Genomic DNA, 19,869 nt, shown 5'->3' with positions numbered 1-19,869 from the left:
TCTGGGTCAAGTCCATGTATACATTTTTAACTACAGGCTGAAACTATGACCTCAGTGGAGGCCAGCGTAAATACACAAACTCTCAGACGTGTGTGTGTGTGTGTGTGTGTCCAGGACAAGGACAAAGCAGACACATCAGTATAAATCAGTGACTTTATTTAGTATTTGAATAATTTAAATGCAATGAACATTGAATTTGGTGCTCTACTGGCAGCTGCACCCTGACCTTACAGTATCTGCTGTAGTGATCTAAAAATCAGCTTTGCTCCTCCTCTTGGGACTCATGAGAAAATCTACAGATTACAACAATCCTGGTCAGCCTCAGTTGTCCCGATGGATGCATCAACAGGGAAGCATCAGTCTAAGGCACACGTAGCTTAATAAGAAGCATCATTCCTGAGAGGCCTCTTGTACAGGAATTAGCAGCCCGTGTATGGAGACCACAGCCTCTACAAGCTTAATGCACTTTTAGCAAAAACTAAGGCTGGCTAGGAGTAAGATTCGTACTCTCACACAGCTCCACAGACAGCTGTGCTCTGAAGCTTGTTATACTCTCATTATCCAGTCCGTGTTCCAGTCCCATAAGCTTGACAGAGTTTAATCTGTTTGAGCTTTGTAGCTCTCTCTGTGGAAGTCGCCCGCTATGAGTTGAGGCAGAGAAGTCTGGTCTGGTTCCGTTGGTGATTTGGGTTAAGGTGTGGTGGATTTCTCCTGTTTCTCTTTGTAGACCCGCAGAATGGCCTCACACACGAACTGGAACTGACTCTGAAAGACATCAAATACATAACGTTGACTGGAGACACAAAGCTTTTATTGACAGGACAATTCAGGCAAAAATGGACAAATCTCATGAAAAGTCAACAATGACTCGATCCTTCTAACAGGTCTATAAGTGAGATGATATTCCACAAACGTCCACCAAAAATCCTCCAGCGAGATGAGTGTGAAAAATACTCCAAAATGCAAAAGTATATCAATCCTCAAATGAAAATAGTCTCATGGCAACCAACCAAACAACGGTAAAGGCATTTTACTCACAAATGTGACCATGATGGTGACAGAGAAACCAAAGTCTGAAGCGTCATCCTCTACAAACCACAGATATGTTTAAACTTGCACTCTGGACCAAGTCAAACGACTGACTAACGGGGTGATGTTACTGTGACTTCAGACATGTAGCTCGCAAGCTTAGAAATGACAGCTGGGGTACTGGGTGTGATACGAACGAAAAGCTTCTGAAAAAACTTCCCTTTGGCAAGACAAGGGTGTAAATTATATATTTGTGACATGTTTTGAAATATTTACATAATCAGCTAGAACCAGTCGGGTATGAGGCGATGTGCCACAGACCGCGAAGATGTCAGATAGAAGTGAAAGATGGGATTTTCATGGGATTTGGAAAAGAAAAAAGAAAAATAAATACGCAAACACAATTATGCCCACCTCACCCCTCATAGGAAGTCCTCTGACTGTGCATGTTTTCATTGCTAATACACAAACATGCGAGGGCAAACCTGAGGAAGCTTTCCATCAGCACAGCAGAGAGATGAAGCCCCAGGGGCCCTCTCAAAAAAAGGGCGATGGTGGCAGAAGCCAAGCCAAAGAAGCAGCCCGACATATTCCCAGCACCACCTCCTACTCAGCCATGAGTAACACTTTCCTGTTCCTCGCTGACTACCACTGAGGTGCTACTGTGCCCGCCCTCCAACCTCGAGTGGAGCCGCTCATCATCGCTGTCATACAGTGGCTGTGTGAAGGGTCTGTGCATTAATGAGTTTCAGGGATGAAGAGGATTTTCCTCCCGTAAACCTCCGCAGTGTACTTTCAGACAAACCTGTAGCCTGCAACTCATTTTCTAGTCTTGCAGGAGATTAGAAGGTGACTCTGAAGGTGAAAATTCTAAACTGAATCTAGAGCCGGGAGAAAGAAAAAAAACAACAACGTGGCAACGGTAAAAGTACAAAAACAGCATCTTCTCAGCAGAAGAGGCTAAAAAAAACCCTGCATTTAAAATTTTAACCTGCACTTGTCTGTTAGATGGAGCTTTGAATGGATACGAATGTTTTTCACCTCATATTTAACCGTGGAGCAAAAAGTCTTTTCCACCTGACAGATCCCCCCCCCCCACCCATAACACTGTGAGGGCATTTTGGATTAGAAGTAGACGGACACGCCAGCTGGGCCGCATTGTAATTAAAAGCTTGCGTTACATTCAAACAGACAGAAATGGAAGTCAGCTCGGGGTGATCATATTGCAGCACAATAAGGAAGCTAATGAAGCGGAGGGGAAATTGAACAAACGGAAAGCCCCTCTTCTGCTCCCCAGTACCGTGGTCTGAACCATCATCGCTCGCTGATCTCTCAGTGTTTTGACAATATCCAGCGGGAACACCGGTCGACCCTCATCCAGCAGAGTCAGCGCCGTTTCCATGGTGATTAGAACTCCCGTCCGTCCAATCCCGGCACTGAAAATGTTTAAAACAACCGTGGCGTTAATTCCGCAAGGGATGAGAGGATGTGCTGGTTGCGTTCAGTTAAACCTTGAGTTTTTGAGTGTGTGTTACCTGCAGTGTACCATTAACGGCTCTTCGCCTTGCCTCCTCTCCCTTACTGAGCTGATGAACAGCAGGAAGTCTGAGGGGTCGTCCGGGACGCCGTGGTCCGGCCACGCGACATACTGCAGATGTGTGACTGCTCGTTCCTCGCCCAGCTGAGAGCACGGACATAAGGGACAAAAACACAAAGGCGGCAAAGACATGGGTAATGCGAGGCAATTACAGCATTGCATAATCAGTATTTAACTTCATAAACGTGTAACCTTTGGGAAATATCACCCACATGAGACAGTGCAGCGCTACAGGCTCGAACACTGACATTATCCAAAACGTGAGGAGACAAAACCCACGGAGAGCAGTGGAAAAATCAGAGCAAAAGGTCCACGTGACCAGCAGGTGATACTGAGATTAGGAGGCGAAAAGGGAGATGAAAACAGGTGGGGTGGTGAGAGGATAGAGGAAAAGACCAGAGTTGAAATCTAAAAAAAAAAAAAAAAAAACCCACACATACAGTGAAGGCTGGGAGGAGAATGGTTGACTTTAGAGTTTAAAATGGCCATGTGGCCTGTGACTCCATGCAGGGATTAACTCGCTCCGCCAGAGGAACAGATGGGCCCACACAGCAGTATCTGTGTATGCATGTGTGTGCATTCAAACTTCATGCCTCCTCGAACATTATCCGTTTATTTACCTGTTCGCCATGGAGGCTGATGGAGACGGCAGCGCCTTTAATCTGATAACCTACCGTGACGCAATCAAACAGATAACCTTCTCTGCGGAGCCCACGCCCCTACGCCCACAACTTATCAAGTGAGTTAATATGCCCACCCACACAAACTTGCAAAACCAAAGCGCCCACGCGGAAGTGACGGTTTGCTGGCTGCCGTCAGTTTGCCAGGAGTGGCTGCTGCCTGCGGTGAGCTTCGTTGTGTGACATATGGCAAAAACATGCTACATGCAACTGAAACACAAAAAAAGAAATGCTCCATGTTGAGTTTCGGCGGTCACGCCATGCACGTGTTTCATGTGGACATGAAAGCAGGTGTGAACTTTGCCACTGGGGCTGCGAATGAGGATTATTTTATTGATTATTTGTCTCAAAAAGTCTCAAAACAAGGGGAAACTTGAGCTTGCTTGGTATCACAATTCAACTGATTATTTGTCAGCCATTTTCCAGTGAACTGTTTGAGCTTTAAACTGAGGAAATTCCCATCAGAAGAAATCCCAAAATATTCCATTTAATGATATCAAGACAAGGAAAAGCAAGTAAAGGAAGGAGAAAATGTTTAGATTCTGTAGTGGGTGCGATTCATTTTCATTTTGACAGTGTAATCATCTGGCTGACTAACCATTATAGCTTTACTGGCCACTTTACCTGTGTGTGCTTCAGGGTGAACTGCCGGGTCACGTAGGCCAGGTTACACTCCTCCGAGTGGCATGTCACCCTCATGTGCCCATAGTCCTTCACTTCTGGTGGATGTGGCCAGTACTGGTGGCACTTGGTCTGCAAGTTGTATGACATCACCGACATATTATATTACTTCTGACATGACTAATGCCTCAGGATGTAGTTCACTAGTGCTGCTACAGCTGCTGGGCTCTGCTTTCAAGAAATCAAACTCATATTCAGGAGCCTGCTTTGCTCCACAAGGCGGTCAGAGGAACAAAACAATTCATCAGGAGAAGGATGTGAACTGGAAATCAATATGTGTGTGCGTGTACATGTGTGTGCAGAAGGAGGGAAGTCTGGAACGAGTATCAGGAAAATGATCGATTAATGAGAACATCTGGTTACCAAGCAACAGGCAAGCTGAGACAGAGACATGTTCATTCAGCAAGACCTTGGTACCTCACTGCCTCTGTGTGGATGCGTCCTCGCCCTGGAATTATTTATCAGATTGGTATCTGGCTCAAACTTTACATTGAGCTGTTCTCTACGCCGTGAAACCCTGTTATTACTCACAACTGTGCCAATTGATCACTTCTGTGTGCAAACATCCGCACTGAACCCTGTAATTACTGTAATCTTGTTTGGAGTTAAACATGACACAGTGTGTAATAATGCTCCAGTCGTGCTGCAGTAATCACCGTGTTCGTGCATCACTGGCACAGAGTTGTGTAATTTCAAGCGTCTCCTTTCCTTTCCTTTAAAACCTGCGTGTGGTTGTTTACAGTATGCAAAAATCAAAGCATACCCGTCCCCTCTCTGTTAGAGTTGTGAGCATGATGATGGTGTGCGTCTGTTGCTCCCACACAGTCTGCCAAAAGTGAGTGCAGGTCTGTGGCAGTGGACCCTGAGCCGCAACATAACGCAAGCATACGCCAGACACTGGGGGCGCCACCTAAGAGACACACAAACAAACAGACACACACACACACACCAGACACAGGATGAGTTCACATTCAAAGTCAGACAGGGACAGAACACTCAGTTTTACAAGAGTGATGTTCACCGTGATGTGGCTGGCGTTGATGTAGCCTTCTTGACCCTTCAGCACCACTCTGGTAGCATCATCTGAAAGGAGAGCAGGACAGCAGCAGGTGAGGGTCAGAACACAGCTGTCAGCGCACTTCAGGCTCGGCCAATTAAATTTCATGAGGTCCCACAGCAGTGAGATCCAGATAAAGGCTGGAAAGGTGGAGCAGAGGTGGAGGTGGGAGGGAATGAGGGTGGTGGGAGCACCGGGCAGTGAAGGGACGAGCGAAAGGACGAAGTGAACAGAGAGTCACAGTAAGAAGCACTTACAAGGCAAAACATCCCTGTATCGATTCTTGTCCACGTTCTCAGGAAGCCGGGCACAGTTTAGTGACAAACCAGGCTTTCTTCTGTATAAATTCTAGGAATTACAAGCATGCAAACACACACAAACATGCACATGAACACACACAGAATCATCCACAAACAGAAACTAAAAATTCCAGCCCAGTCATGGCATATTTGCTCAATAAACAACATCCGACTGAGGATTAGGCCAACATCTGTCCTAGAAGGCTCATTATGATTCGCCACATAACCAAGTGGGACAAACTAAATCCTGCTTATAAAAAATAAAAATAAAAAAAAAATAGGACACGCACACTTGTTTGTGTTTTCTTCGTGTGCATGAAACAAAACCACTCCTTCGTTCCCACTTGCATTTTAGATACCTCAAAGTGGAAGCACAGTGTGCCAGACTGTATTCCTCTCTCCAGCTGTCTCATAGATTCCTCCAATGTTTTGACCTGCTCGAAATGCCCAGAGGGCTGTGGGATGTTTTCCTGTGATTGGTCAGTGAGCGTAAGGGCGGGAAGTAGGTGCAGCAGGGGTGTCGCTCGCCCTGAACCTGGATTTAAAGGACAGTTCAAGGCTGTATTAAATATTCATGCAAACACGACAGAGCCTATCTGGATCATTTGCCATCTCAGCACTTTTCTGTCGCAGCTACACACCTTTACGTCTGATAAGCAAGGCCAGCTGTCTGGAGTGTGACTCTCTGCTGGCCCGTATGAACATGACAACCTGGTTGTGTGTGTGCTCAGAAATGTCTCGGCCGTTGATGAGCACCACCTGGTCCCCCTCCATGAGCCTGGGCTCAGAGCGACCTGCCTACAAACAACACATTGAAAATATGACGGATTCACTGGCAAAAAGCACCAACCGCGCGATCATTCAACAGTGAAACACTCCTCTCAGAACGCATTCCGGTCACACTCCTAAAAAGAAACACTTGATTTAATAGATCGAGATGTTGTGTGCTTGTTTAAAAGCTTATTAGAAATAAATGATTCAAGGATAGTGTCAAGTTTTTGTGTCTGTGTAAAATATTGAACTCATAAACAATTCATCAGGGGAATCGATGTCTTCAAACCATTCTGCCAGACAATACTCCAAACTCAAAGCCAGCCAATTTTTCAATCTCATGAGATAAATATGATAAAAATAGAGAGTAAGGTCTTCACGTTTAGTGTTCCTGCTATAAAGCAGTCATCATCATCGCAGTCATGTCACCATGACTTCATTTTCACACTCACCCACAGTTTGATAGAGAGAGTCCAGCTAAACAAACGAGATCTGTATCATCAACTATTGGAGACAAAACGACCCAACAAAAGTATGTGACCCTTGGATTTCTGCATTAAGTGGGACCCTCCAGCATAGCTGCAACTAAACGTTTCTGATCGGTGCTCGTCACTTTTGAACATTGGCTTGGAAGAATTTCAGCACGATTACAGAACAGCGAGTCTGGGATGTTAATGGCTTTCCTCTAAGAAACTGCTCCTTTCAGATTCAGTTCAGTTATATTTTCTACTCGACTTCAGCAGAGCACGAGTCTGCTGCATCAACTACTTTGTAGAGATTCATTTCACCCTGTTACATTTTTTTGTTATTTGGAATTATTCTCAGATGTAGTAAAAGAGACCAAAACCACGATACGTTTCAGAGAGGGGCCAAGGATCTTCTAAAGGATTTCAGCGTTTATCCTTCACCAAATTTAATGCTTATAATTTCAACCAATGGGCTCTATTTGATCACAAAACTTTTTTTTTTCTAACAACCTGCTAGCCTCTCCACTTGATATCTAGCGCACTGCATTTGTGCAGCAATGTTCTTTCCGAGGTGAGGAAGCTCTCTCTTTCCAGCCCTGCCATGCAAATCATTCTTATTCTGTCTTCTCCTGATGGGTGGAGTCATCAGCACCAGCGTTAGCCAATGCCAAGTAGGTCTTTAGCTGCTTAGCATTAATCCTGGGATCTTTTAGGACCTCACAAACTGTTACAAAAAATTGTTCGGAGCAGTTTTTATTGCTTGGCCAGTCCTGGGGAGAGTAACAATAGCCTTGTATTGTGTCCATTTTTCCTCACTTTCAGACTGAGACCAAACTTTCTACAGATGGTGTTGTAACCTTTTTTTAGCCAGAAGAGCCTCTATAGAAATCTCCTTTTTTCATGCCGTGATACACTTTAACCAACGCGTGTTGTGACTTTGTTAGAACTTTGTTCCTTAAATAAAACAGGCATCCACTCAAAACTGATTGACATCCACCGGCTGAAAACACCCGACTCTGAGATCCATACTATACAGGAACTATACAGTCAAAATATGAACACGACAGAGTCTGTCCTTACCGGGGAGTCCGGTTTAACGTGGGATATGGACAGAGGCATCTTTTGATCCACTCCACCCTGTGAGGATTTCAATAAACCAATCAATGAGGTAAATAATAACACATAAAAGCTTGCATCTGTGATGCGTACGAGAGAGACTTACTTTAACGTTAAAGCCGAACTTGCCCTCGTGATCTGGAGTGATACATATTAGCATCAAGTCGCCGTCGCCAAGACCATCCTGTATGAAGAACTTACTGTCAACAGACACGTTTTGAACGCACAGATATGAATTGATAGCGAGTAATAAACATGTTTACAGTGGATGACAGGAGATAAAGCACCTTATCATAATGCGGTGGGCTGTCATCCTCTCCTATACTGTCATCAGTTTGCAGCAAAGTCTCATCTGGTCCTTGGTTGTAAGAGCCACAAAGCCTGAAAGAGAAGAAATGAAGATGATTTTTTTTCTCTGATATGTCATTTACTGGATGATTTTTGTGATATTGCCTGTGATAATATCTTTCTTTCCCCATGGTTAAGATGAGTGATTTGTTGCAGGACAGTAGTGTTAAACTTTGACTAGATGAGTCTGTTTTGTAAGTAAAACTAACTGCTGAGATGAGGCGTCTCCTTCACTGTCCTTGCTGCTGCTCACAGACGCCCTGTAAGTGTAGAAGACATCCTCCCCCTCTGACATGTCTTTCAGGTCAGTGGTGAGCTCCATCGAAGAAGGACGAGGTTTACAAATCCCGTGGCGAACTCGGGGACTTCGCCTGCCACACAAACAAGGCAAGAGTTAGGCTATTTCTGAGAGCAGGTGCAGCAGCCTTTGGCAACATCTGGGTTGGGCCTGAGGCCGGCAGTTGTACCAGTTGGGGGTGGATGGGGGCGATCTGGAGGGCAGACTCTTGGTTTCGAGATGCTCTGATGAAAGCGACCGCCGTAAGACTGGGTTCCACACCATCCCTCCGACCACACGCTGGCACACCGGTCCACTGCTACGGAGCAGGGAAAAGATCGAGCATTCGGAAACCAGCAGCGTTTATGTGAAGAATGAGCAGATATATATATATGCAATAAATCGAAAACTCACGTTTCAGTTTTACTGTTGCCCAGTCCCAGGTGTTGTGTTATCAGCTTCTTGTAGGACTGAGCTGTGCTGTGGTTATATTTGGGGCTCTTGGCAGTGCGGTTGGAGGAGAAGAAGGAGTGATGATCCACACAGGACCGCCACAGGTTCTTACAAGTCTTGGGACAGGGCAGGACTAGAGACATCTCACAGCCCTGGGTTTCCCCCTGCAACATCAAGAGTTTAGGTTCAGTGTCTGTCACTTTAACTCCAGCACGTGAGGTCAGATCATCTCCATTTTGCAACTCAAGAAGAGCATGATGAATTTGTAGCTGGAAATAAACACTGTAGAGTTGCTTATTTTGTTTTATTTTTAAATGAATGATTTATTGCTTGTCACACACGGAAAAAAAAAAAGACTGTGAAAATGTGTTATAAATCTTTAAATCGCCACAGTATGAAGAGGAGAAAAGTTTTACTCAAGTTCCCATGTCTCACAAAGAGAATGGATTTACCAGCCAAGTGTGCAGAGTGATTTAAACTAAGAGTTTATTCAGAGCACATCTCTGAGCAAACAGCAGAGAAATGACAAGAGAAACTCACATGTTTACGTTTCAGGTGGATAATAAAGCGTCTCCTCTTAAATGAAATCTTGATGATGTTCCCCCTGCATGAGAGCATCGCATTAAGTCAGAGGATGATAAGAAACACGTACATGCTGTCTAATGAGTAGCATCATTACTCACCAGGGAAAGAAACTGGAGCAAATCATATTACAGAACATTGCAACACCACTTGAGGCCAAACCCACCATCAGAGGTGCATTGTTGATGTCCTAGAAGAAAGAAAGATGGGCAAAGATGAAAGAAGTGCAATAGAACTAGGGCTGAGCATTGCCATTGATCACCCACAACTTACTGATTCAGCTCTTATTAACAAAGTTTCCAATTTCTTTCAGTTTCCAAAAATGATTTGACATTTATTCACTTAGGGATATAAAAGCAAAAATCTAGTGACTCATGTTGCTTAGAGAGGCGTCTGGGATATAAATTCAACACATACACAGGAACAGGCGTACATTAAAATTATTAGTGGCTGAAAATAGAACCCAACTCCAAGAGGCTTCACTAACCTTGACTTAAACAAGTGATTATTAAGTTACAATTCAGTCAAAGGAATCACACTACCATGGCAGCATGAAGCTCCACTCCGTACAACTCCAGGGTCCGCGCTGTGTTAAGAAAACACAGCTCCGCCTCGCTCTGCTTAAGCCCTCTAGGAACACACGAAGCACACAAACGGTCATTTACAACACCGCCAAAAACACACCTGTTGTTTTTCAGTGAGGTGTTTGAATTGAACGGTCTCAATTACTTGTGCTGTGGATGCAGATCTTCTACTTTTGAAATGAAGTCTTCATCCTGTTCGGGGATGAAGTGGCATTTTGAGAGGTAACCAGGGGGTCGGGACGGACAGTGATCCCCCATCTCCGCTACAGGTGATGGAAACGAGACACTGAGCATCCGCACAGAAACACAACAACAAGCAGTACACACCCGCGTCTCCTGACATCTGCATACTGCAGGAGAGCTGCTAAATGAGAGGAGTGAGAGCATCCTCCCAGGTATAACTGCTCACACGGTCGTTATTGAGTCATTAATCATTTGTTTTTCCAGGAAGTGATGAGACTTACACTGCACAGCGTAAGAAGCCAGCACTACAGCTGCGCTCAGCGGGCACTGCAACCTGCAATCAGATACAATGATTACACAGCGCCACGCACGACAGCTAAACAAATACTGCTCGCGAGGGGATGGGCTTGATGGTTTGAAGTTGTGCTACTAACCGTCCTTCTCTAATGTCACTCCTGATCTGGAGGAAGTACAAGTGCCTGCAGGGACGACACAAGAGGAACTTTAACAACCCACGCATGTTTTCTACTTTCTGCAGAAACCTCTTTGACATGGCTCTGGTCATGCATGTCAGCCACTCACTCTATTAAATGTAGTGCTTTTTGATGTTTTCTACAAACATTTGTTAACCCCAGAGGACAAAGTTTAAATCAATCCTGGACTGGGATACAGTTCTACACAGAAATTAAAAGCATTCTGACGATTTTGAGTATCAAGCATTGCAAAAAGTAGCTGTTAATGTAAATGGCTAAGTAAGTAGAGGGTGACCTGAAGCCTTAAAAGGCATTAAGTTAAACATTTTTCTCAGCGTTTTAAGCCATACTCGTGTAGTATGTTTGTTTTTCAAATCTTTTTTTTATTCTAGAGTGACAAAACTGAAAGGAGCATCATGCAAGAGATGGAACCACGGATGATCTGAGCCCCCACATAACCTTTTCGAAAATGGCTCACATATTAATTAACTTGTAAGGGCCGTGATATGTTTGGAGAAAAAAAAAAAAAGGTTGCAGAATTTCACGAAAAGAGCACCTCCCACACTGTTCAAAGGGGTGGTTCAAACGTGCTCTAGGCTTGTTCAACAGCCAGTGGCTCAAAGAGCTTTTCTTTGGTTGAGGGTGAAAAAAAAAAAGGATTAATTTAAATACCAGCAAATTCAGGAAGCAAACACAATGCAGGATGTAAAAAATGGCTATGGGTGGAAATAGAGCCGCTTCGACAACAAGATAATGATCCTAAACACACCTCAAAGCCCACAAAAAGGCGCACACTCAATGTTTTTTCCATGGATCTCACAATCACCCTGCCAAAAAACACAGGAACAGAAACTTGGACAAAGACCGCCCAATCTTTTACAAGCCTGCTGTATAACAGGATGTCAAAGTGAGAAATGTTATAATATAACAGAGCTCACTCTCAAAGAGCAGCTTGAATGGCTGTGACATCTTGTATTACTTGTTGTTTTTGGATCGGCCACTGCATCACGAAAACATGCGAACCGTCATCACATTAGTGTTAGACTGTATCACTGTATGAGTCACCACAGAGAAGCTGGAGCACTAACCTTGTCTGCTCATGCTGCAGAGAGTTGGGATCAGAGATGAAGAATCGTACTCTGAAGTTCAGGTAAAAGGGGGACGCGAGACCTGGAGAGAAATGTCCCGTTGGTAAAAAAAAAAAGGCCTGTAACAACAGTTACAACATGACCTCCTTTCTGTTGCACTTCCATTTTTATCTTTGCATTTAAAGTCAAGAAGGTAACTCTAAGTGGAAAAAGTCAGGTACCTTTAATCTGCTTTTTCAAGGGCTTCTCTGGCTCCAACCATCTCTGAAAGAAAGACTTTCATTAAGCATAATGGCTAACTGGGGCTAAAAAAAAAAGAAAAAAAGAATCATCTAAGCAAGTACGCCCCGTGGTTATCATAAACTGAATTGCAATCAGCCTGTGCAAGACATTAGAGCCTCAGCCCAAATGTGCAGCAGCAGAAGAAGAACAGTGAGCTCACAGGAGAGTGTGTGTTGGCTGTGATTGAGGCGATGGCTGTGCTGGATTCTCTGATCTGCAGACTGAAGAGCTGCCTCTCCTGCAGGCCCAGGTGGTTACATACCAGGTCCAACAGAACCACTCCTTCATCCTGCTTCTGAAAGATGGAAACAACAAACGACATTATCGCCGGCCAAACCAGGTGGCTGTGTACTTCGTACACATAAATATGCTGGGAAATATGTTGGAAACGACTGGACATGCTGGCGATTATACATCTAAGCTAAAATTTGATTTCTGAGGGAGCCATTTGCAGCAAATCGCTGTAGTTGAATTAGTCCCCGTCACTCATCTGCAGGCTGTTCTTATTGCTTTTACGAGTTTCTGTTAGCAGAAAGATATCCACATCACGAGAGGACGTGTAACTGTAAACTGCAGCAAGAACACAATCATTTTTTATGTGTGTGGAAACAAAATCCTCTACATCCTGTGCCTGGCTTACAAATGTTTCAGCAAAAAAAAAAAAAAAAAGTCTTACAAGAAGCACAGGCAGACAAAGAGTAATGGAGAGTTTCATCTTGGAGTCTTTACACATTATAACCATGACACCCTCTCGTCGTTCACATCCAAATGCCGCACAGGGGCTCTCCGAGAAAGCAATATTATGATTGCCTCTCTGGTGTGTGTGTGTATGTGGGTGTGTATGCTTGTCAGCATGTGTGTACTGGATACATGACATGATATGCTGCTGGTGTTTAGGGCTCCCAAGTGTGACAAGCATCTATAAGCTGCAGGAGGTGAGTTTGTCCTTCAAACAGGGTTGCGGTGTTGTGCGAGAGAAGTGGATCAATGGGAAAGGGAAAAAATAGTCCGGCACTACATCACACATGACATTAGGCTCATTAGCAGAACACAGAGACAGATCGGAGCAACATATAATCTCCTCTAAGACAGAGAAGAAACAACATGAGAGTGGGTGCGTGTGCTTATGTGTGTTACGCACGCTCACTCTGAAGGTCTCGATGGTGCCGTCCAGCAGCTGAACGAGGCAGAGCAGGTCCGGTTTTGGCATGTCTGTTACCACGGTAACTCTGCCTCCCTCTCAAGACAAACACCCCGTCTTCAGCTCGTCGCCGAGAGGGGACCTGGAGACACACACACAAACACACAACAACCACAAAACAGTGTCAGATGTTTCCAGGCTGTTGAAAGCACCTCCCTCAGGATGACACTGTGCGGTGAGTAATACGTGTACTGGATGGAGCATCGGCCTGCAGTGAGTAATGCGCTGTGAATGCAAAGGAGTGACTGCGTGTGTGTGTGTGTGTGTTCGTTTGTGTAATCTCTTATTATTTGGCCTGGGTCTGAACATGTCCCTTCCCTCTCCCTCCTGCTCTGCCTCTGCATCTCTCCGCCTTTCGCAGGCAGCTGAATGATAAGAATGTTAAACATTTTCAGAGTTGAACACGCCCCATCTACAACACCACCGCTGATCGCAGATCGTCCACCGGACAAACACAAATACACACACTGCATTCTCACCCACAAATGCACGTAAAGCCACACTGAGACTTTGAATATATGTGCGTGCGAGCATCTATACGCATGCAAGCGTGCGTGTACGTACATCTATCCTGTGTCGAATTTCCAGGTGAGCAGATCTGGCCGGCCTGTCTCGCACAGATTCTGAAAGGACACACAATATTTGAGTTAATGTTTGAACACGGTGACACACTCTGAATATATTAAAACGGAGCTGGTCCCTGTTGGATGACTGCTTTTCCATAATAACCCTTTCACAGGCAGGCCTCTAATGAATTTACAAGTAAATGTTACATTAAAAAGTGAACTCATCTGTATGTGGAGACTGTGACCTCATGGGGTGTTTTGCATCTATTTTCTAATATGTTAAAGTTTGTGTCCTCAGAGGTGCAAATTAAAGACAGATTCCTCCAACTTTATAACTTTATAAACACACTGCTTTGCTATAACGTCATCTGAGAAAGTTCAAAGTAAGAATAGTCGGACACACCTGGTTTAAACACTGAAATCTGTTCAAATCTCGTCTCCATTGCAATACGTTATGTGACATATCAGAGACTAAACGGGGCCTTCTCAGTGTATTAGGCCCATATTTCAGTTTCCTGATAGTCCCAGCCCGCCGATAATAAACTCTGCGGTGACCTCGCTGTACTTTGAGCCGCAGCGCGAACAAGGAACCTGTTGACAGCCTGAACTTTACTAAAGCTACACCCAAAAAGGAGGAACACACCACGGACAAACTTTCCTCCAACCACGGCGGTCCTCGTAACAACAGCTTGGCCAAGTTCTTGTTTTCTGGGAAGAAAAGGTTGGTTTTTTTTATAACAGAGGAAAAGGCGTTACTACCTCGGTCGTCCCGCTTCAAAGACAGGTCATTTCCCTCCACGCTGTCCGCTGCGAACACTTCGGGACGGGCTTCGTCGGAAAACCCAGGTATAGTTAGGTAAATATCCGGACAAGTTTCTCATCCCTGGCTGCGCTGACTCCGCGCGGCCCCGCCCCTTAGCCGCGCGCGCTCCCGCTTGGCTGCGCGAAACGGGGGATAAACAGGGGGCGCGCCAGTGGAGGGCTTTGGGAAAATACAGTCCAGGTGTCGTACCGAGGGAGTTACCTCTGTTCAGAGGCCTTTCCCCTACACTCGGGAGCGCGCATTCCCTCAGACAGAATTTGATGCAACTTTTTTTTTTTTACCCACGTCAACAAAAAATGTGCTCATGTAGATCTTTTTTAATTGCTCGAGTGCTGGTGTTCTATCTGTGAGGTTTAATAGCTCTAAGAAAAATGCATGGTTTCATTTTTCTGTATGTGTTTTCCAACTATATTTATCTAAATTAATGGAGCACCAATAAGACAGTTGTACTGCAAGCCAATTCCACCTCAAAAGCACAGTTGTCGTGATCATTTTACACTGATATAATGCAGACTTATCATGAAGTCGATTAGGCAGTCAAACACTGTTAAGAAGCAGGACCCAGTATCACACTGAAATAAGTTAACAACCACGGTCCTGTTGAGATAATGACACTTTGGTTGGCTAAGGTAGTTCACTGGGTACGAAATAGACACAAATGTAAAAGTGTACACAGTATTTTATACCTTTAGTCCGTGCTTTATATGTCAGATCATCACTGATTTCTTTAGTGAACATGGGGAAGTTTTCTCTTTCTTAATTAATGTTGGATACAGTTTCAGATTTATCAGTTTGCCACAATCTGTAACCCCAACTTTTGATTGATTACCAACTATATGGTATTCAGTATTTTGTGTTTCTGGAGGGAAAACTGAAACTTTCCATCTTAATCATAGTAGAATAAGTGTCAAATCACAAAAAAAAGGCTAAACAAAACAGGCAAAAAGTTTTTGGTTACCGTGGTTGTTTCCATTAATATTAGTTATAAGCAGGAGTAGTTTATCATGTGTTATTAGCAGCAGTGTTATTTATCTGATTTATTCATTCATTCATACATTCATATGAACCTAACCATTGTAAATAGTTTTGTAATTCAACTTTGTGACAGTTGCACCATGTGGGAAACAAAAAATTCAGCAAATATAAAGCCTAAAAGTTGTATTCAACATAACTTTGCATCATGATAACGAAAACACTGACAGTATATAACTGAGAATGGTTCGGTATGGATTGGAAACCATCTCAACATGAAAGACGTAGCAGATACGTGGTGGAAAATATTCAGTCTCTACCTTCAATCTGAGACAATTTAAAAAATGTCATCATGATTTCATACAAATGAAATGTAGAGATACGACTAATCCTTGTTCTTACAGATCAAATGTTTATTTTTGTATTGAGGAATAAACCTAAATCTTCACTTTATTATGATCTTAATCACAGTGTATCTAATTCTGTCGCGAGCGATGGTGCAGAAAGGGAGGACCCAGTTGCAGACTTTAAGGTTTATTCCACAAACAAGGCACGAACGAAATGCTCGGCTGAGCCGGTTATCATAAATACTTAACTATGAAAATAAAACAAGACTGTGAATAAATAACAAGACTATGAAAAACAAGACTATGGATTTAACTTGATTGTGCTTAGCAAGACTGTGATTAAACAAACTATGAAACTGTGAGGCAAAACCAGACTTGGCATTTCATGGCAAGACCATGAAATGGAAGAGAAGTGAGGATTTTGCAATGAGTGAGACTGAACCTGGAAACTAAGTACTGTGGGGAGGTGATTGGTGATGATGTGCAACTGTGAACAGAAACAGGTGAAAACATGGCAAGAAAACATGGAACCTGAAAACATGAAAAAGAACCTGAAACATAACAAAGAACTTGAAAACAAAAGAGTTAAAACATAAAACCGTGACAAATTCTTCCACCGACGTATGTGGAGTTTGGAAGTTTGAGCAGTTGTGCAACAATGTGCAAAAGAAACTTCTTTATTAGGTCTTTATGAAAACCAAACTGCTGTGATTAGGAAGCTGCTTGGTGACAACACTTTGATGATGTAAATCTTCATAAAGAGAAATTAAAAGCAAGCGTGTCTGCCTATTTCTCTGGTTTGTTGCCACCATCTACAGGACACTGGAAGTACTACTGCTGTGTCATGAAAGTCGGGCCTGAGATGGTCTATCTTTACTGACTGTTAAAGACTGGTTAAAGCCATTAAATGTTACATTAAAACACTCCACTAACCTCTGTAAATACGTGCTCTTTACTCTGCTGTCATCCTAACACAACTATAGAACATTGTTTGAGTATCCTCTTTTTAACAAGATTGTCTTCCTGTATGGTGTCCCCCTGATATTATTCCTATTCTGTGTTTTTTTTTAAGGTCCTACAAAAGTTGTTCTCGAGTAGACTCAAAAAACAAGATTCTATATGGCTTTATTCATATGGAAGGGCACCTCCACAACCTACTCTTTAGTCTTCTTTGCTTCATTGCAACTCAAGACTCTGTATTAACTTTTCCAAACCTGAACAGTGTGTTCATAAAAGACATGAGGAATAGAGCTGGTTTTGTGTTAGACTGTGTCTGATCGAACAAGACTTAATCAGTAATAAAAATTAAGATTCTTGTAGTGTCAGAAAAAATGTATTTTTCTAGAAGCTGTACAAACGTCATTTCCTTCATCTTCTGCACTTACACAACCCCACATTCCCGCTTTCATGTTTCATTGTTCATTGCCACATTTCAGTCACTGTGGTAATTATTTCCAGGTACATACCAAACAGGCTGGGCTGATCTAAACATCCATAAGGTTTCTCTGTTTATTTCTAGAGCAAAGTTTAGTAAGTACGATTGTTTCACTCGGGCGCTGTGCAGAGAGGCTGCTATTAGACGATGCCCTTCAAACTGTCTTTGCAGTCAAAAAAATTCTGATTTCCACTGATGACTTCTGTGTAAACTCTAAAGTACTTGCCCATCTGATTTTCAGGACTAAATTAGTAAAGTATCACTTTAGGAGGACAACCACTGCCACTTTGATTAGGGAGTTATTCTATACGGTACCTCCTGATTACTGCTGCATGTGTTTCCACTGATTTAGCCACTGATCCTCCTGTGTCCTCTTCCAGCTTTGTGAAGTCTCACAATCAGAGTTTTAAATTTCTCAATGCTTTTGACACCTTTATAGAAATAGGCACAGTGGATACTCCCCAAACTGAGAACTTCCTGGTTTTGAAAGGCTATTTTATAACGATATCCTCGTACTCAAAGATTTTCTAGTCTGTGTGTTGTAATCACACGTGTTTTAACTTTTGTTGATGTTACTGTTGTTGATGTTTAAATTTTGTCCCAATCCCTGTTCGTTCCCATGGTTCTACACCTCATTAAGAGTGTTGGTCCAGCCATCCAAACAGCGAACAATGTCCCAGATGATTTCCAAGCTCCTCCAGAGGGATCCTGAGTCACTCTCAGGCCAAAATGGGTATTTAAACCCTTTACTGGGTTCTGGGCCTGAGTCAGTGTCTCCTCCCCATTGGATTTGCCTTAAAAACCTTCACAGGGAGACAACCATGAGGCATCCTAAACCAATGTCCAAACCACCTGAGCTGACTCCTTTCACTGTGAAGGATTCTACTTTAGCGCTTCCCAAAAGCCCTACATCTAAGGCTTGAACCGCTTGTATCCACAGTCTCACTACCCAAATCTCATGACCATAAGTGAGGGTTGGATCGAAGATGGACCAGTAAATGGAAAGCTTTGCCTTTTGGCTCGGCTCCCTTTTCACCACAACGGTGCAACACCATCATTACTGCTGACGAAGCCCCAATTTGTCCATCTCTCACTCTATCCTGTTACCACCAGTGAACAAGATCCCAAGATACTTGAACTCTTCTGCTTCAGGCAAGGTTCCACTTACTGGTAGACTTCAAGAGCAAGATTTCGATGGAGTGACACCAGATAGGAACAATTACCTCACCCGGAAAAGAGAAATCGGGTCACACTCCTCCTAGAGCCAGGCTTGGGGGGAACTTCAATTCCCTTATTTGAAATTTTAGGTTGAACAACAGACATCAAACAACTTCCAACTATTAAACCAAATCCTAGCTGCTCCACAAATCTTATTTTGAGGAACTAATGAATTTGTCTTTTTAGAAACTACATATGACTCTGATGATATGGCTGTCCCCATTTTATGATTGGAAGAGCACAACATTTTGATCAAAAGAAAGAATGGAAAGAGACTGTACCTACTATGAAGTTTTACAGTAGCTTCTTAGCTTTATTGCTTGTATGTAAATGTTTACGTGTTGTATGTGAAAATATGTTTTCCATTTGGAATATTAAAGTCATCATATACATAAAACGTGTGTCTTTCTTCTGTCCTCTCATGTCGGAATGCTGTTGAATGGCCCCCATGTGTGAGATGTGTTCAACGTCACCTGTTGCATTCCTGAGAGGCAAAACCAGCTCTGACCAGTTCCCATGGAACAGAGCAATGGGACAAGAGGTTTGAGACTGAAGGCGGTCTGACCAGCAGAGACTGGTTTATGATGAAGTGACACAGAAAAAAGAGGGGAGGTTTCTTCTCTCTGATTTCTCCCTCCACAGACACCAACTCTTTAACAGAGAGGAACCTCCCCCTGTGGCTGTTAGAGGATCAGCTTTCTTCAGTGGTAACCAAGACACTTTGTACCCTGTATGCCCTCAACCTTGTGGCTCCAAATTTAGACCCCAGATACACAGAGACAGAACTGATGTTATTTCAGTATCTGCACTTTATGTCCCCTATCTGATTCACATCTTCTCACTCTTATGTCATACTGCATTCCTCCAACTGTTTGGCAGTGCTCATTTCCAATTTCATACAACACTTGAGCTTCCTGAAACTTTTTGAAAATATTTAATCCTCTGCCTAGTGCCACTCTCTGTTTTCGGCTGCATTTTTGTGTTCGCCTTCAAATTCCTCTCTGTATCACTCAAGAATTTGTTTACGACCATCAGTGCCACACTCACCCCCCCTTATTTTTCCATTCATTATGTAATGCCGCATTGGTGTCAAAGTTTAATGATGTAACTTAGATCTCAATGGGAAGCTCCATAATGTCACAATGTGGAATGTTATCATTAGTACTGTCATAAACCAAGCAACTAATATAGCAGTGAAATGCCACTGGAACTTTGTCATCCCAGTAAACATCATATCATAATATCATAAATACATTTTCTTAAATGTAGAATATTAGAACAAACCTCTAATATCCACATATGGTTGACTTAAGTCCTTGCAATCTGTCACTGTACTATAC

At 43.3% G+C, this 19,869-nt stretch overlaps 1 protein-coding gene across 2 annotated transcripts; it reads right to left on the bottom strand.

The window, feature by feature from the left end:
- Nucleotides 1-139: 139 nt before the first annotated feature.
- Nucleotides 140-14,651, bottom strand: ptpn3 (protein tyrosine phosphatase non-receptor type 3). 2 transcript variants are annotated; one of them, XM_072394310.1, is made up of 27 exons: nucleotides 14,494-14,651; nucleotides 13,733-13,791; nucleotides 13,109-13,250; nucleotides 12,128-12,262; nucleotides 11,907-11,949; nucleotides 11,686-11,767; nucleotides 10,559-10,603; nucleotides 10,406-10,458; nucleotides 10,087-10,204; nucleotides 9,900-9,987; nucleotides 9,459-9,547; nucleotides 9,316-9,379; nucleotides 8,737-8,939; nucleotides 8,513-8,641; nucleotides 8,255-8,416; nucleotides 7,985-8,078; nucleotides 7,804-7,881; nucleotides 7,662-7,718; nucleotides 5,985-6,141; nucleotides 5,703-5,878; nucleotides 5,302-5,392; nucleotides 5,009-5,070; nucleotides 4,751-4,897; nucleotides 3,931-4,059; nucleotides 2,565-2,710; nucleotides 2,330-2,465; nucleotides 140-765 (listed from the first exon to the last, which is right to left on the bottom strand). In XM_072394310.1, the coding sequence occupies exons 3-27, from the start codon at nucleotides 13,175-13,177 to the stop codon at nucleotides 691-693; spliced, it is 2,628 nt and encodes an 875-aa protein (XP_072250411.1). In that variant the 5' UTR covers nucleotides 13,178-13,250; nucleotides 13,733-13,791; nucleotides 14,494-14,651; the 3' UTR covers nucleotides 140-690. The 2 variants fall into 2 exon arrangements, with proteins under 2 accessions (XP_072250411.1, XP_072250412.1); XM_072394311.1 differs by having other exon boundaries at nucleotides 8,513-8,638.
- Nucleotides 14,652-19,869: the final 5,218 nt, after the last annotated feature.

This window comes from Leuresthes tenuis, unplaced genomic scaffold, assembly GCF_036924035.1.
Source record: "Leuresthes tenuis unplaced genomic scaffold, fLeuTen1.0.hap1 SCAF_10, whole genome shotgun sequence".
NCBI lineage: Eukaryota > Metazoa > Chordata > Actinopteri > Atheriniformes > Atherinopsidae > Leuresthes > Leuresthes tenuis.
Note: the sequence above shows the minus strand (reverse complement) of the source record. Positions and strands in the feature narration are given on the sequence as shown.

Bases quoted from the DNA above. Each gene is read 5' to 3' on its own strand.
- ptpn3 (XM_072394310.1), bottom strand. From the start codon at position 13,177: ATGCCAAAACCGGACCTGCTCTGCCTCGTTCAGCTGCTGGACGGCACC. The intron at 8,079-8,254 runs GTTAGTTTTACT...CTTCTCTTTCAG, and splicing joins GGAGACGCCTCATCTCAGCA to GCTTTGTGGCTCTTACAACC. The intron at 4,060-4,750 runs GTATGCTTTGAT...TACAACTTGCAG, and splicing joins CTCTAACAGAGAGGGGACGG to ACCAAGTGCCACCAGTACTG.